The sequence below is a fragment of the Vespula vulgaris genome, chromosome 8 (genome assembly GCF_905475345.1).
Source record: "Vespula vulgaris chromosome 8, iyVesVulg1.1, whole genome shotgun sequence".
NCBI classification, from domain to species: Eukaryota; Metazoa; Arthropoda; class Insecta; order Hymenoptera; family Vespidae; genus Vespula; species Vespula vulgaris.
In genome coordinates, this window is record NC_066593.1 from 83,063 (window position 1) to 98,377 (window position 15,315).

Consider the following 15,315-nt stretch of genomic DNA (forward strand, 5'->3'; position numbering starts at 1 on the left):
CTCGTCGCCGCTCTTTCCACTCGCCAGGAGTCTGCGGCAACGGAGGATTTGCGCGAGCGGAGACTCCGTTACCGGCGATGGGAAACATCTGGAGTGGATTGGACGAGAGAGAGAGAGAGAGAGAGAGAAATCCTTGGAAGAAGAGCAATAACTTAACGCCGAGGTTAAAAGCGAACGAGCGCGCCGATCGAACATCGTCGAAAACATCAAAGGTAAATAAAGTACTGGATTATCTGATAACACGACTCGCATGACCAACGAAAGAGAAAAGACTGAGGAAAGCTTTTATTTTTTATTATCCGAAAAGGAGAAACGACTGTACATAAATTCACTTTGTAAATTTATCGCTTAACGATGAGGGTTAATGAAGAAGAAGAAGAAGAAGAAGAAGGATTGGGAGAAACGCAGAGTACTGATGCCAAGAGTACAATTATTAGTTAATGGCTCGCTCGTTATCAAAATTGATTTTTGATACGTTCATTCTAGTACAAAAATGGACTCTTTCGTCTCACGAATACGACGGTCGTTGGCATCTAAAGTCGCCCAAAATCTAATGAGATCTAACGAGAAAGGACGAAAAACTCGAGAAAAGATTAAACCGATGCAACCCTCTGGACGCATAACGAAAGAGAGATTTCCAACTTACGAGATGAACGACGACGAACTACTTTGGTCCTTTTTCTCTCACACGTCTGTCACCCTCGTGGAAATCAAGGGACTTCTGCCGAATCGACCTATCACCTACCGAACGGGCGACCTTCAGGCGCCAAAGTGATCTACGTTTTACACGGATGTAAGATTCTATTTTTCGTTCTTGATACGCGGCTGATATTTCTATTCGAACCTAACATAAGTTGTAGTAAATTTAACGAGTCCTTAAGTATCTGTATTCGATACCGAGCACTAAGTCTATTTTAATTCAGAGATCACGCGCGCGTGTGCGCGTGTGTGCACACGCATCTATACCTACACACACACACACACACACACACACACACACCTATATACGCGAACACGCACAGTGAGACTTGGAAATAGGTTATCGTAGAATTTCTTTCCTTCTTTTTTTTCCCTACTTTTCTATATCTCTATGATGAATATGAAAGGTGCACAACGGGCCGATACCAAAAGTATAGGATAGATGACAAAAAAGTGTTGGAAAAAAGATATATTAGATCGTCATAGATTTGTATCTCTCTAGTATATAGTTCATGCTCTAGTCATCCTCTAGTCACTCTCCAAATCGTCTCTAGTCGTAAACTAGTCAAAAATCTACTTTTAATTAGAAAGATTCGATCAAAGCGCTATGATTCTAGTCTAAATCATCACCAATCTAACTTATTCTAGTCTCAAAGCTGAGATAACGTTTGATCGGTTAATCGTAAATAACGTTTCCGATTAGTTTAAGTATTCGTACAGCACATTCTATCGGACGAAGGAAAATCATTTATTCCCTTATAGAGTAGTAACGTAAAGTAGAATAGTAATTCGACGTGGAAAAACATTTGACATATTTCCCTCGTTTTGCTCTTTTGAATCTAGTCTTTTCGTAACGTTCTAGTCATTCGAAATTGATAGTCACGAATCAACGTAATTATTGGGCCAAAATCAAAGATAAAATTAATTTATTATATATTCTAAAGCGAATATGCAGGCCAACCGTAAATGCAATTCTCGAAGAAACGTATAATAAATCGTTTCAGCTTCGATTTCGATCCTATACGAGATACGAGATGTTTAAGTACTATTTATTTATGGCATCTTTACTGGATCATGTATATTTATGTAAGTAAATCGTACGTCGTATATCGCACATCGTATATCGTATATCGTGTACGCAATAACCGTCAAAACCCTATCACTGCCCGTGGATGCGATGCCATACACACTATGCTAAAACAAAGGTGAAATTCAAATCATTTTCACATTGATGAAAGGAGTCGATATCTCAGGAATTAGTAATATTCTTTCTCGCGCTAGGTAGCTTTATCTTATCGGATTTATGTTTAAGGAACGTTATGACAATTTCAATCAAAATTTCATCCTGTGCCCAATCGTTTCTATTACGTCATATCGATTTTTTTCCTTATCTTTTTTTGGCATTTCCAATTGGCAAAACAATCTCCTCGCATATACGCAAATATTCGTCTTTGATATTTAATGATAATCGTACGATAATCGAGTACGAGATGTCCGTTATGGCAGCTACTAAGGTACTTAGAATTAGATTAGTTTAATATGATACTATAGATACGTAGTGCGCGAGCTAAAATAGATTAAGAAACTATAATATACGTAGATCATAGTCGAACTTGTCGCGTGAAGGTATTGTACTTTAAAGAGAAAAGCAAACAGATTTCCAAATTTAACGATTAAATTAGTGTTCGCCTTTCTCTACGGATTTGTATCGTTTGAAAATACGCGAGTGAAAGGGTATTACGCGGCTGTGCTTATTCTAATAAGTAATTCGTAATAAGATAAAATATGATACCAAATTTACATGTAATACCTTTCGCGAGTAAAATTTTCAATTGAATGTTCTCGTACTAGACAAAAAAAATAGATAAAAGGAAAAAAAAAGAAAAAAAAACAGAAAGAAAAAAGAAAGACAAAAAAAAGACAAAAAAAAAGTAAGAAAAAGGAAAGGAAAGAAAAATTTTTATCCTTGCAAATCCATAGAGACTGATTAGAAATATTTTAGAGCGATCAAATTAAAATTGGTTTTACAAATCGGTATAAGTCAGTAGCTGATAAAACATCTAATCGTACAATCTAGTCATAAAATTACTTGTAAATAAAAGACTAATATACGAAGATATATTATCATGAGTGGGATCTAGTCAACAAATTCCTGGACACAAACCCGAAAGTATTCGACGCATATCGCGATGTGCCATTGTCTCTCGTGGATACAAGTAGGGTACTCGATCTCAGTCCATGGATACCTAGAGTTAAGTCTATAAGACAATAATAAGTACTTGCATGTTCTTTCGTCGAATTACTTTTAAGAAAATCAGTATGTGCGTTCTTAATAAGAAATTGCGTAGACGTTCTTTTAGAAGTTCGAGTGAATCCCTTATTCTAAGCTTTCAACTTCACTGGAAAATTGGAATTGCGTGCGTATCTTTTAATTTTGATATAACTGAGCTATAATGATAATAATAATATATATATGTATGATGTATTATATATATATATATATATATATATATATATATATATATATGCACACGCACACATATATATAAAATTTTGATAAAGAGCAGTGCACAATATGTATGTGCTATTATATATAGATATAATATTGTCATAGGTAATTAACGTTTCATACTTTACTCGTAGTCGTCAAGTTTGAGCTTTCACAAATGTAATGCGTTTTGCTTATTTAATCGCCTATTTAATCACTTATTTATTCATCTATAATCATCGTGTGTTTATGTGTGTATTTTTCTTGTACGATGTAATCGACGTATGTAATTTAATAGCGTGTTAAGTGTGCTCCTTTTTCAATTTTATTTCAATCTCCCGACGCAATACAATATTTATCGATCAGGACGAATGATATCTCTGGAAATTCATAACTTATCTCGCAAACTATTTCGTACAATAAAGACAAAAGAAAGATATAAAGAGAGGAAAATAAAAAATAAAAGATCAGGTACGACCGACATATAAATCGTTTTTCTTTCTACCTAATTTTCCATGAGAACGTCCTTTCATTTATTCATTTATTTTGTTCTCTTTCGAAAACGAATTCGTAGAAAAGATTATTTCTAAAGAAATGATCAAATACCTCAATCTTTTACTCTCCTTGTTTCGCAAGATTCATCTTTAAATCGATATACTTAATCATCGAATAAATGTTATTTTGTCGCTTTGACTGTTCTTTGTTTTCCTACTACGTTGATCAAATGGACCCTCGATAGAATGACTGGTGCCACCTTGAGAAAGCGACGCGAAATAGAATCTATCTGTGTACCTATCGTGTTTGTCCAAATAGGTAAGTACTTCCGTGTTACGTTTCAGTTGTCGATCTTCTCTGTTATAATTGCACGTAATACAAACATTTAATTCTACGGAAAGAAACTTGATCGACGTATACTCCTTCGAACGAATCGTGTTCGTTGCAAGAGTTCCAAGTAACGTCGTTTCGAAATGATCTGTTGGCACATAGGTAGGTATCGTATTTATCGAGCGATAGTCGACTAAGGCGCGACCGATGACGGTTAAACTATTGTGAGGAATAATTTTGAGGTTAGGAAGGTAGTGTGGAATACACGGAATTACGGATAAATTTGATCCGACTCTTTCTCTCTCCGGTAATATGCGCATCGAAAGGATCAAAGTCTTATGAATATGGCATTGAACAACAGGTGTTTTCGATTCTTGAGAAATTATAAAAAGACGTACGTGAGCTGTTATCCAAAATTTTATAGTCTTGACAAATACTGTCTCGACAAGAGCGATTGCATTGATTTCAACAAATATAACACGCAACACTTTGACTTCCACAATTCCGTGATTTCTAACTGTCTTTCGTTATCGTCTGACACGTTAGAAAATAAAATAGTAAATTTGTGTATAAATCTTCGAAATGGTAGGGTTTTCCTCAACGATTTAGAGGAAATTATTCAAATTTATGAGAAAACGAGCAATGCGCCATCGAACAATGTTGACTTGATATTACTCAAGTGTTGCGGCGAATCACTACCCAATGTCGATCTCCCAACGAGACGAAAGTTAACTAGTCAGGTATGGAATCTGTTACATAGGAAAGGCTGTCAAATTACGTTGAACCATTATAATGCCCTTCTTGAAGTTTACGCACAAAATTTGGAATTTGTAAATCCTCGTGAATTTTTAGATAACATGACCTTAGAACCTGATCAGAGCATATATTGCTCTCTGTTGAACGTAATGTCGAAAACAGAAGATTCTGAATTAACCGCCGATATGATAGCGAAGATGAAAGAGAACTTAGATTCTTGGAGCAAAGAAACGTTCGAAACGATTGTCAAAGTAAACGCCTTGCAAGGCAACATCGCGAAGGCTTACGAAGTGATCGAAGAAATGACATTGTACGAAATTGTTCCATCTCCCGAGATCTATAATTACTTGGCGTACGGTTATGCAAAAACCGGCGATATTTCCAATATCATAGAAATATTTGAAAAGTATCATCCCAGTATCGTAAATATAATCGAGGTCGTCAAAATTCTCAGCCGTCACGAGTACGGAGAGCACGTAGAGAGTATTTTAAAATTTCTACCCGTATCGTTGAAGCCGAATGAGTTATCCGTAATTACTAATGCGATCATTGAACTTATATACACTGGTTACAGGATAAACGCTCTCAAGATAATAATTAATCTTCCTGCGGTGCCAGAAGTTATAGACACATGCGTGGAATACGTCAAATACCTGGTAAACGAAGAGATCCGGCTGAATGGAACGGACGAAGATATTTTACAAGCGATACGCAAAATCACGGATTATATATATTCTCCGTTTATCATAAACGAAGCTACCAGAGTTGCCTTGCACGAAGGCAGGGAATCTTTGGCGCTTGCATTGTTCGAGGATATGAGAAAGAATGACATTCCGGTACGTTCTCATTACTATTGGCCTTTGCTGATACTAGCGCACAAAAGCGCGAACAAGAACAAAATTTATTCTCTTATTTCGCATATGATATCCTCGGGCGTAGAAATAGATAAAGATACGCTTATGGACTATATACTACCTTTCGTAGATGTAACAGATCCTGTCAAGATAACGACAACACTGATCGATAATGGGATCTATTATCTCAACGTGATAGAAAGCGTCAGTGCGTTTCTTTTGCGCGACAACAGATTGAAGGACCTAACGTTATTGCAATCTAAATACAAAGTGAAGATTAATTTCTGTGATTCTTACCTGGAAAAGTCCCTTGTCCAGGGATATGAGAAGGCAACCGACAAGTTGGCTTACGTGCCATTAATGCTAAAAATTCTCTATACTATGAAGCCACCACATTTGTATATTTTGAATGCGTTACTGAACGACGCAGCCAAGTTTAAAAAATTGGAGCAGCTTATTGATTTTTTACGAATATTAAAAAAATATAAAGTGACGATACCAAAGGCGGAGATCGATGTTATGAAAAAACGTATTGTTGACATAAAGGCGGACGTAGCCGAGAACAAAACTATTGAGGATTTATTGAAAGGGTTGAACGATAAAAAAATAGATATGACAAGCGACCGGTTCGATTTAGTGTTATCGTTGGATCCGCATCCGAAAAAAATGGACATTGAGAAACTGCGTAATCATATTACAGAACTCAAATCTAAAAATTTGAACGTTCGTGGCGCGACGAAGAAATTATTGAATCAATACTGTAAATATAACGATCTAAAGGCTGCCGAAAGTATGAAGGAAGAAATTATTGCGAATAATTTCCAGTGGACACCAGGAATGAGAGCAATGTTATTCGATTTGTACGTAAAAAATAATCTATTGGATAAAGCCGAAGCCGAGTTAAATGAAATTCGAAATAATTTCAGTTCGTTCGAATTGGATAGTAATAAAATATTATCTTACGTCATCTCTTTGGTGGAAAACAACAGATTGGATGACGCATTCGATGCAATAAGCGATATTAAAAATATTAATAATTCCGCAAATGTTACCAACAAATGTTTGCAGTTATTGTATGCGATAACGAAAGGCGAACGTCACGGGGATGCCGAAAAAATGTTGATAACTCTCATTAAGAATAATTATTGTACGTTGCAAAACGTTTTGCTCCAACCGTTGGTCGAAAGGCATATTTCGAGAAACGACATAGTATCCGCCGTGGATACCTTTCTCTACTATGGGAATAAATATAAGCGGACACCGTTGCAACAAAGATTATTGATAACATTGGTCGAGCATATAGACGACTCGTCGATACCGGACCTTGAGGATAGATTAAAGAAGGTTTTAAACTGTATAAAAGACGTTCACGGAAAGCCGGTGGCTGTGGTAAAGTTGATCGTGGCATTGGCGAAAACCGGTAAAATCGAGCAATTACGGAAAATATTTCAGGTCTCGTGTTTTCAGCATATATCACTCATGCTATATCGTATCATTATGTATTTCATCGTGTCTTGTGAACAACGTTTTTTCTTTTTTTCTTTTTTTCTTTCTTTCAGATGGAAAACGTGCAGATGAAACTGTTGTTTAAGGATCTTCATTATTACGATCGCAAAGACAAACTCGATATATCGTTAACCATATTCGAAGCCGCCAAGTACCCGAGAAACATAAAAATAAATCTTTTGTGCGATTACATTCTTTCGATCTACGGTACGGTATGACAATATTTTCTCAAGTAATATTTAATGAGTAAACATTCATTAATTCTTTTCATTTAAAATGACACCGTCGACAGATGAGAACAACGATTACGAAGGTGCTAGCGCGTTACTGAGGAAAATGGAAAAGGCATCGATAACGCCGACCGATAAGTTTAAAACTAAGATTTCGCGGCTAAATAACGAGGAAAGGAGGATGCAAAGTTAAAATGTAATAAAACGCCATTTAGTTCTATCCGTACGAACGAACGGGATAGGAAAAATGGTAAGAACTTGACGGGTTCGTCAATTCAATAAAGAGTTTTGGAATTTTCTTCGAGCATCGTACCGTATTCTTTCATCAACTTCAAGGCCTCCTGTTTACGCGGTAGAAAATCAACCTGTTCTTTTTGTCGCAGAATCGAGTCATTGCTCTTCTTATTTTCTTCCTTCAAATCGAGCAATTTTCTCTCAAGCGCCTCGACCTCGAGAAAAATTCTATTTTCGTTGAAACGCGCCTTGATCCGGTCGTAATCGTCGTTGACGGTTTTCAATTCTTCCTCGCTGATCGTTCGCTCGTCCATCAGCTTTTTATATTCAACATTGGCGTCCTCGCGTGTCATTCGATAATTCGCTTTAACAAATCCATCGAAATCTTCCGATCGGGTCGATTCATGATCCCTGCCGTGCGTTCGTTCGTCGCCGATCTCCGATCTCAATTTATTCTCTAATATTTCCAACTTGCGCAATGTCTCCTTTAAATCGATGTAATCGTTGCTTAGCACTTGGAAACTTCGATCGTTCGGCGTACGCTCGATGTCGTAATAACCGTCGTAGTTGGAGTTATCTAGAATCAAGGACTCCTCGGTCCTCGTTAAATTCCTATCGCCGGTCCCACCGGCATTCGATATCCTTTCCAAGTACTCGACGATCGATACCTCCAATTTCCTTATCCTTTCCATTTCTTCGGCTTTATTTTCGTCAAAGGTGGCAGCGAATTGCTCCATAACTTCCTCCCGCTTTCGCAGCTCTTTGTATTTCGTTTGTTTGTCGGTTTTACCATCCTCCAAATCCGTCTCCAAACGTTCCAATTCCATCTCCACCTCGGCCAGACGTTTCTTTTTACTCGCGAGTTGCGCCTCCGCGGCAGCCATGTCCATATTATCTTGTTTGATCTTTACCAGTAATTGCTCCCTCTCTTTCTCAGGCGACAACCTGTTCCTCTCTTCCTCCCTCAGTTTGTCCCTCTTGTACTCGGCGTCCATCGTCTTAACGTGTAACTTGACGGCTTCCTGTTTCAAAGGAGAGAGCGCCATTTGTTCCTCGAAATGGTCCTGTTCCCTCGACAATTCCTCGAGTTCTTCCTGCATACCGGCGATCGTTCCCTCGACTCGAACCTTTTCCTTGCGCAGTTTCTCGTATCTTTCTCTCGCAGCTGGATCCATCATCTCGACCAATTTTTCCGTACGTTCCCTCTCCGTTTCTATTTCCTTCTCCGTTCTGCGCGATCGTTGCTCCATTTCTTGCCTGCGCTCGAACATATCCTCTATCTCGGCCATGGACCGTTCGTTTTTCGAGAAGAGCTCTTTGGCCTCTTGATCCACCGACTCCTTTTCAACGTTCGAGCTCATTTTGTCGACGACGATGTTATAATCGGCGAGTTCTCCCTGCAACGCCGTTAATTCGCCTGCCAGATCCTTCGCCCTTTTATCGTAATGCAATATAGTGGCCCTTTCCTTGTTCTGCATATCGATGTCCCGTAGGATAGCCGCCATCTCTTGCGATAATTCTCGCATTTTCAATTGTACGAGTCCCTCGTAATACCTTTTGTCCTGAACTTGTCTGTATGTGATTTAAAACGGAAATAAATGAGTTAAGCGAGTCGAAGGGTCCGACCAGAGTGATTACTAGCGAGTGAGCGTGCGAGCGAGACGGTGAGCGATAAAATGTAAACTCGCGGATGAGCGTGTAGTATACGTGCGTATCTCCGCCAACGAACCTTGTCATCGACGTGCCTCTGCCAGTCCCGGGTCGGATAGAGGCGATTCCGTGCTGGGTGATGGGCCTTTCCAGACCGGGCATCGACAGTCCCGTATTCAAACGAGACAAACCCGAGATAGAGGCCGAGGGTGCCCTGACGGCCAACGGCGCGTTTCGGGCCGCAGGAGTCGCGGATCGAAAACTACCGTACTCCTCGAGCTCCTCCTTGATCCCTCTTCTAGACGTCGGTCTCTCGATTTCGTTGCTTTCGATCTTTTTCGCGGCCTTGTCGAGCGTCTCACGGCGCCAACGGGTCACCGGTCTTTCCATTTGCCTTTCGTTCCCTGCTCTTTCAAGATCCATCGGAGAAGTATGGCGCTATGCCAAAACCGATGCTCGAATAGTTTTTTCTTTATCGTTTCTTTGTTTTTCTCTACCTTGCTTTCCTACGCGCGACGCAACAGCGAAGGAGAGTATGAAATATGAAGCGTTGTTGACGCGTCGATGTTTTCGTTCTTATCGCCATGGCAACGAGACCTAACGTACGATTCCGCGAGACCTAACGTACGCGCGCCGTCTGCGACGCTCTCGAGTTTTATTTTTCCCGTACGGCTTTCGTAAAGTTTCGTTTCGTTAACAAGTTCGCTTTAATGACGTTCGCGTTATGAGTACGTGCGACGAGAACATTTACAAATATCTCGATATTTATTATCAAAAATTCTTTCCGTACGAGGAACTCTGCGCTTGGTTAGGTTATGGAGACGGTATCGAATTATAAATCAACGATCTAACTCGTTTAACGAACCTTGCGAGCAATATCTACTTTTTCTTTCAGTGGCCACCCTCTCGTTTAGAGAATTTTCGTTCAGGCTGTTGAGTCAATTGTTCATTAGAAATAAATCTTTTCCAATTCCTAGTCAGATGAAGGCAATCGTTTTGAAGGAACTTCCAATAGCAATAAATATTGGAGCGATATACAACACGCCGTGAGTACGAGTTACCGAAAGTATTGATAAAATGGAAGGAAAATAAACAAAAAATTTCAGTCCGCGCTGTAGGAGCGTATCCAAGTCCTTTGTCGAAAAGGAACTGGTCTTCGACATAGATATATCCGACTACGACGACGTGAGAACGTGCTGCGAGGGGTCTGATATCTGTACAAGATGTTGGAAGTACATTCTTATTGCTTGCAAAATATTAGATATTTGCTTAAGACGTGAGTACGCGTGCTTGCGGCGTTAAACAAAATCGTCCTTGTAACGAACACCCTCCGTGTAAGATTTTAATAGGAATTCTTTCTTGCAGATGATTTCGGATACGACCTTATACTCTGGATCTTTTCTGGAAGAAGAGGAATACATTGTTGGGTTTGCGATAAAGCTGCTAGAACATTGAATCAAAGTACGCGTTCTGGGATATTGAACTACATGCGGCACGAAGCGTTGAAGTGTTTCGCCAAGGAGGACCATTTTCAAATGAGAAAGTTGAACTATTACGACAGGTTCTCTAATCGTTTCCTTCATCTATCGCATTTAATTATAATTTTAAGAGAGCATACGCATAAATAATGAAATATTTCAATGCGTCAAACAGGCGCGTTCTTGCAATCATAGAGCCCGAGTTTATACCTTTATGCGTCGTAGATCAAAATCTACTTGGTACGGAGGAGGGAGTCGATTATTTTCTGGCTCTACTTCCTGATAACGAGGCACGGACGGACGTTAAACGGTTGTTCGATGATCGCACAAGCAGTGTCGATAGGTGGAACTCATTTACCGAGTATCACAAAGATATGATCAATTCTGTACGATTGAAACGCACTTGTCGGAATTGTAATAACGATTATTCGTGCGTTCGTTGATATATACTTTTATACATGCTTTATGTTTTTAGGGCGTACGTTATTGGAAGGGATTGGAGGAATATCCGGATCACGTAAAGTTGCACTATTGCGGTCCTAGATTTGATAGTAACGTAACAGAGGGTACAACGCATTTGTTGAGATGTCCATTTTCTGTGCACAATGAAACTGGCAAAATCGTTGTACCGTTCGACTTGGCCGACGTAGACAAGTTTGATCCGTCGACTGTTCCTACGATAAAACGATTGATTACCGAAATTAATATTCTAAACAGAAATCGTTCGATCGAAGGTGACGTAGGTTATGCGAGTGATTGCTACGAGACTAGTTTAAAGAAACCCATCGATATTTTTCAAAGATTTGTAAAACGAGTAACGACAAACTGAAATTAAAATTAATATCAAATGAAATTTGTTGTTGAACCAGTTATGGCTAAAATAGAGCTTACATAAATGTAGTTCGTACGTTTATTCGCTTCTATGCGTTTTCATGTACTTCTATAACGTCCATGGCGTATTGTCGTGCCACGTGCCATCGTTTCGCAAAGATATTACCATTATTATTTTCTCGCATCTATAGGGGACGCGTGCAACGATTGAGCAAGGAAAGGATTACGCGCAATTAAGAGGTTTATTCGAACTTTTATTCAAATGTGCAGTGTGAATTTGCGCGTTTCATCGTCGTCGCCAGACGGTAACTTTTTGTTTTCAGTATATAGCACATACGTTATTGCATTTTGGAGGAATAGCTAAAATGGCAGAGACAACGAGAAAAAGTATATTGGATGTGGTGGAAAAAAATTTAAAGATTATTAACTACGTAAATATGATTATATATTGTTCACTTTATCTTCGTCCTTTCCACGTTTACAAAATAATGTGATAACGCACGATTATGTGATTTTCAGAGTACATACATAACACGATTCTCGTATTTTGGAGAATATTTTCACAGTTCGGAAGAATTGCAAGAGGTTGGCTCGATACATCAGTCATAATGGCCGTTAAACTTTGGAGAACGTTTTTACATTGTATTTCCTACAGGTAATGAAAAAGATCGTCAAAGCACTGCACGTGGATTCGAACGAAAATCTCGTAACCGGTTTGTTACTCGTTTATCCAAAATTTTACATACATCTCTTGGAGGTACGTTTTGACGTGATTGTATCGAACGAAAGAAAAAATAGTAATAAGCCCTTAATCGCAATAAGTTAAGATCATTAAAAAGAATTTTGAGAAAGGAGATGAGAGTTGAAATGAGGAGCGGGAGGGGGAGGAGAGAGAGAGAGAGAGAGAGAGAACACAAGGATGCGCCCTGATTCCGACTGACTTAATTCGATAAGTTTGTACAAATAGGCCCCGGAAGACGTAATTTACATGCATTTCAAAGACATCTGTGAGAATAAGATAAGGGAAGAAAAATTTGGGAAGACTATTGTTTTACCGACGTATCACCACGTTTACCACGTGAGTTACGAACGTAAAAGGCAATAGCGCATAGCGTTGTTACATCTTCGTGTTTTCTTCTTTTTTGTTTTTTCCCTTTTTTTTTCTTCTATCTATTTTCGTAGAGATTTTTCATCGATTGGTTTCACGTTTACACGCTGGCACCTAGCCTATTGGAAAAGATAGAGAAGCAAACGCTGGAGGATATTAAAAGACAAATTTCAAATTGCTGTATGAAATTATATCATCTGTGCAACTATATTTCAAGAGTAATGCACGATGACGTGAGTAAAGATCGACGTATACGTAGATATACGTGTTTGTATCTATATGTAAACAAAAAAAAAAAAAAAGCGATAATACCTACGTTCATCTTCTTTGATAGGCGAACGACGTTGTAGAAATTTTATTTAATTTGAACGAGAAAGTACCGCAATATCTTCCCGAAAGTACCGTATTGGAATTCTTGTTAAACGCAAAGTCAAGCGTATTGAAGACCGTCGAAGATTATTTACGTATTTACAGAGACGTACCATTCATAGAATTTTACGATGGTAATCGAATTTACATTAGTTTCCATCTTTTATTCTAGTTTTACATTATTCCACGCGAAGAAGCGCGATTCGGACCAAAGGGTTTGACAGATTCCGGCCTTGAATAAAAACGATTATTTATTATAGAATATTTACAATATCAAAAAAACGATTTTTGTTTTGTTTCGTTTTTTTTTCTTTCTTTTTTTCTTTCTCTTTTTTTTTATGAGGATACACAAAGTAGGTATTGGATGGTATACTAAACTAACAATAAGTACATATACATACAAATTTCAGTGTTTCTGGCAAAAAGCAGCCCCGGTCAAGCAGTACGGTTCGAGCAGTCGGTGCTCCGACGATATTCTTATTCTAACGAATCTTTTCACATCTTATATCGAATTAATCCATGAATCGTATAGTAGTGCGACAAATATGATCGTGCCTAGTGCTTGTGGTCGGCACTACGTCGTTCGCGATAGAAGAAAACGCACTTGGACTCGCGTCTCGACACGTTCTAGCTAACGTACGTTGATCGTGGATAAAGTTACGCGATACTTATCCTCCGTTGTTTATTTTTTTGTTTCGGTTTTTTGTTCTTTTTTGTGTTTTTTTTGCTCGTTTGTTTTTCTTTCTTTCTTCTTTTTTTTTTTTTGTATTTTTCTTTGTTTAATACTTCGGTATCGGCAAAAATGTCTGAGAGAATAAGTACTACCTGTTTATATCTCGCGACGGAAGAAAGTCTGGGTCGTGTCTTACGAGCGGATACACGATACCTCGTAAATTTTTCGCTCTTGCTAAGAGCGTAAATATACAATACGTATACGTATTTTCTCTTTATACCGTTAAGCATGTAAATTATTTTCCTAGGAAGTCTGAACATTTTCCAAGGTATTGTATTTCCAGCAAGTACAATCGTACGTCTGCGATGCCGCGACACTGGCTCCTATCCGAAACGAAACTTTCATACATATCGCGCATACTTATGCGTTGCGATGTCTCTTTCAGAAGTGCTGACGCAACTTGCAAATTTGTAACTTATACAACTGATGTAATTATCGTCTCTTTTGACGTATTAGTAGTAGTAGAGGATCTAATGAACGAGACTCGCACGGATAATGGTGCCTTACGTTTTCACTTTGAAACTACGCGTTGCGCTCACCTTTAAATAATTTCATTGTGTTACGCTAGATGTCAATTTTCAAGCGGTATATCCTAACTTAGTTGTACATTCGGAACTTTGGCCTCGTCGCTGATGTCGCATATACGGTATAGACGCGCGCGTGTTAGTCGGCCAAATTCTATACGCAAGACTTCTTTGCAATTCCGATAGGCATTAAATGTTTTTGCCTTCGTAGATGTGTCATCGTAGTAGATATGCAACGAATGGCAAGAGCCTCGAAGAAACGCGTTTATCGAAATTGATACGATGATTTTGCAGATACGATTTGGCCACCTCCGTCGGATAATATGCCTCGTTACGCGTCGGAGAAATGCGTCGATGAAGAAAAAGACGAAGATCTAATAAGGAAGAAAACGTAGACTTGCGACGATTAAAAAGGAAACGTTGAATTTGACGAGATCATCGAACGTGTTTTATTTTCTTACGTTAGTTTTCACGACGTGAAACGTAAGTAGACTTTCCTAACCTTGCGAGATGTGTCAACGTTTATGGGTTAAAAATAAACGATCAGAGTTTTCATCGTATCGTCGACATTTACGATTGATCTCGAACATGCGCGACGAACGAAGTCGTCCTTTGGTGCGTATCTCTGTTTTCTTTAATTTCGTGTAAAACTTCTTACAAGGATAAATTACGCATTTTCCAATTTATCAATCACTAACGTACATATTTCGACGGTACATTCGATCATGTACCAACATCAATTCCATCAATGGCAATAATAATTAACAATTCATTTAGTAAACGTTATAGTCGGATTTCTCAGAGATATAACTTAACGTCTAGCGATCGAAAGAACACATTTACGTAGAAGTTTAGAGAAACGTTCGGTTTCGACGTTATTTTACTAACAAATGACTCGCGGATAGGCCACTTTCTCAGCTAGGTGCCTAAACGCCAAATAACCTTTCCCAAGTACTCGGACCTTTCAGGTTTTTATTTCTCTATTCTCTATCCTTTTTTCCTTTCCTCTGCTTTTCTTCTTTAAAGTACC

The 15,315-nt window shown here is 38.6% G+C and overlaps 4 protein-coding genes across 8 annotated transcripts; 3 read left to right on the plus strand and 1 right to left on the minus strand.

Moving 5' to 3' along the window:
- Window positions 1-4,194: 4,194 nt before the first annotated feature.
- LOC127065839 (leucine-rich PPR motif-containing protein, mitochondrial-like) lies at window positions 4,195-10,355 on the plus strand. 5 transcript variants are annotated; one of them, XM_050998726.1, is made up of 5 exons: window positions 4,195-6,482; window positions 6,549-7,074; window positions 7,182-7,335; window positions 7,421-7,608; window positions 10,138-10,285. In XM_050998726.1, the coding sequence occupies exons 1-4, from the start codon at window positions 4,351-4,353 to the stop codon at window positions 7,549-7,551; spliced, it is 2,943 nt and encodes a 980-aa protein (XP_050854683.1). In that variant the 5' UTR covers window positions 4,195-4,350; the 3' UTR covers window positions 7,552-7,608; window positions 10,138-10,285. The 5 variants fall into 5 exon arrangements, with proteins under 5 accessions (XP_050854683.1, XP_050854682.1, XP_050854680.1 ...); XM_050998727.1 differs by having other exon boundaries at window positions 4,609-4,752; window positions 4,865-7,074; XM_050998725.1 differs by having other exon boundaries at window positions 4,195-7,074; window positions 10,220-10,355.
- On the minus strand, window positions 7,634-9,879 carry LOC127065841 (intraflagellar transport protein 74 homolog). The gene is made up of 2 exons (XM_050998729.1): window positions 9,322-9,879; window positions 7,634-9,164 (listed from the first exon to the last, which is right to left on the minus strand). Exons 1-2 carry the CDS (start codon window positions 9,663-9,665, stop codon window positions 7,634-7,636), a joined length of 1,875 nt encoding a protein of 624 aa, XP_050854686.1. The 5' UTR covers window positions 9,666-9,879.
- Window positions 9,967-11,573, plus strand: LOC127065790 (DNA primase small subunit-like). Its single transcript, XM_050998645.1, has 6 exons — window positions 9,967-10,066; window positions 10,138-10,288; window positions 10,349-10,518; window positions 10,608-10,803; window positions 10,896-11,106; window positions 11,196-11,573. Exons 1-6 carry the CDS (start codon window positions 9,967-9,969, stop codon window positions 11,547-11,549), a joined length of 1,182 nt encoding a protein of 393 aa, XP_050854602.1. The 3' UTR covers window positions 11,550-11,573.
- A 343-nt stretch (window positions 11,574-11,916) lies between these two features.
- LOC127065791 (testis-expressed protein 47-like) lies at window positions 11,917-14,680 on the plus strand. The gene is made up of 7 exons (XM_050998646.1): window positions 11,917-11,952; window positions 12,071-12,136; window positions 12,207-12,308; window positions 12,519-12,629; window positions 12,734-12,892; window positions 12,994-13,162; window positions 14,580-14,680. Exons 1-7 carry the CDS (start codon window positions 11,917-11,919, stop codon window positions 14,678-14,680), a joined length of 744 nt encoding a protein of 247 aa, XP_050854603.1.
- Window positions 14,681-15,315: the final 635 nt, after the last annotated feature.

Excerpts from the sequence above, each read along its gene's own strand:
- LOC127065839 (XM_050998725.1), top strand. The coding sequence starts at position 4,351 with ATGAATATGGCATTGAACAACAGGTGTTTTCGATTCTTGAGAAATTAT. Across the intron at positions 7,075-7,181 it reads AATTACGGAAAATATTTCAG|ATGGAAAACGTGCAGATGAA; the intron begins GTCTCGTGTTTT and ends TCTTTCTTTCAG. Across the intron at positions 7,336-7,420 it reads TTACATTCTTTCGATCTACG|ATGAGAACAACGATTACGAA; the intron begins GTACGGTATGAC and ends CACCGTCGACAG.
- LOC127065841 (XM_050998729.1), bottom strand. The coding sequence starts at position 9,665 with ATGGATCTTGAAAGAGCAGGGAACGAAAGGCAAATGGAAAGACCGGTG. Across the intron at positions 9,165-9,321 it reads AGAGGCACGTCGATGACAAG|ACAAGTTCAGGACAAAAGGT; the intron begins GTTCGTTGGCGG and ends AATCACATACAG.
- LOC127065790 (XM_050998645.1), top strand. The coding sequence starts at position 9,967 with ATGAGTACGTGCGACGAGAACATTTACAAATATCTCGATATTTATTAT. Across the intron at positions 10,519-10,607 it reads ATTAGATATTTGCTTAAGAC|ATGATTTCGGATACGACCTT; the intron begins GTGAGTACGCGT and ends TCTTTCTTGCAG. Across the intron at positions 10,804-10,895 it reads AAGTTGAACTATTACGACAG|GCGCGTTCTTGCAATCATAG; the intron begins GTTCTCTAATCG and ends TGCGTCAAACAG.
- LOC127065791 (XM_050998646.1), top strand. The coding sequence starts at position 11,917 with ATGGCAGAGACAACGAGAAAAAGTATATTGGATGTG. Across the intron at positions 12,309-12,518 it reads TTTACATACATCTCTTGGAG|GCCCCGGAAGACGTAATTTA; the intron begins GTACGTTTTGAC and ends TTGTACAAATAG. Across the intron at positions 12,893-12,993 it reads CAAGAGTAATGCACGATGAC|GCGAACGACGTTGTAGAAAT; the intron begins GTGAGTAAAGAT and ends CTTCTTTGATAG.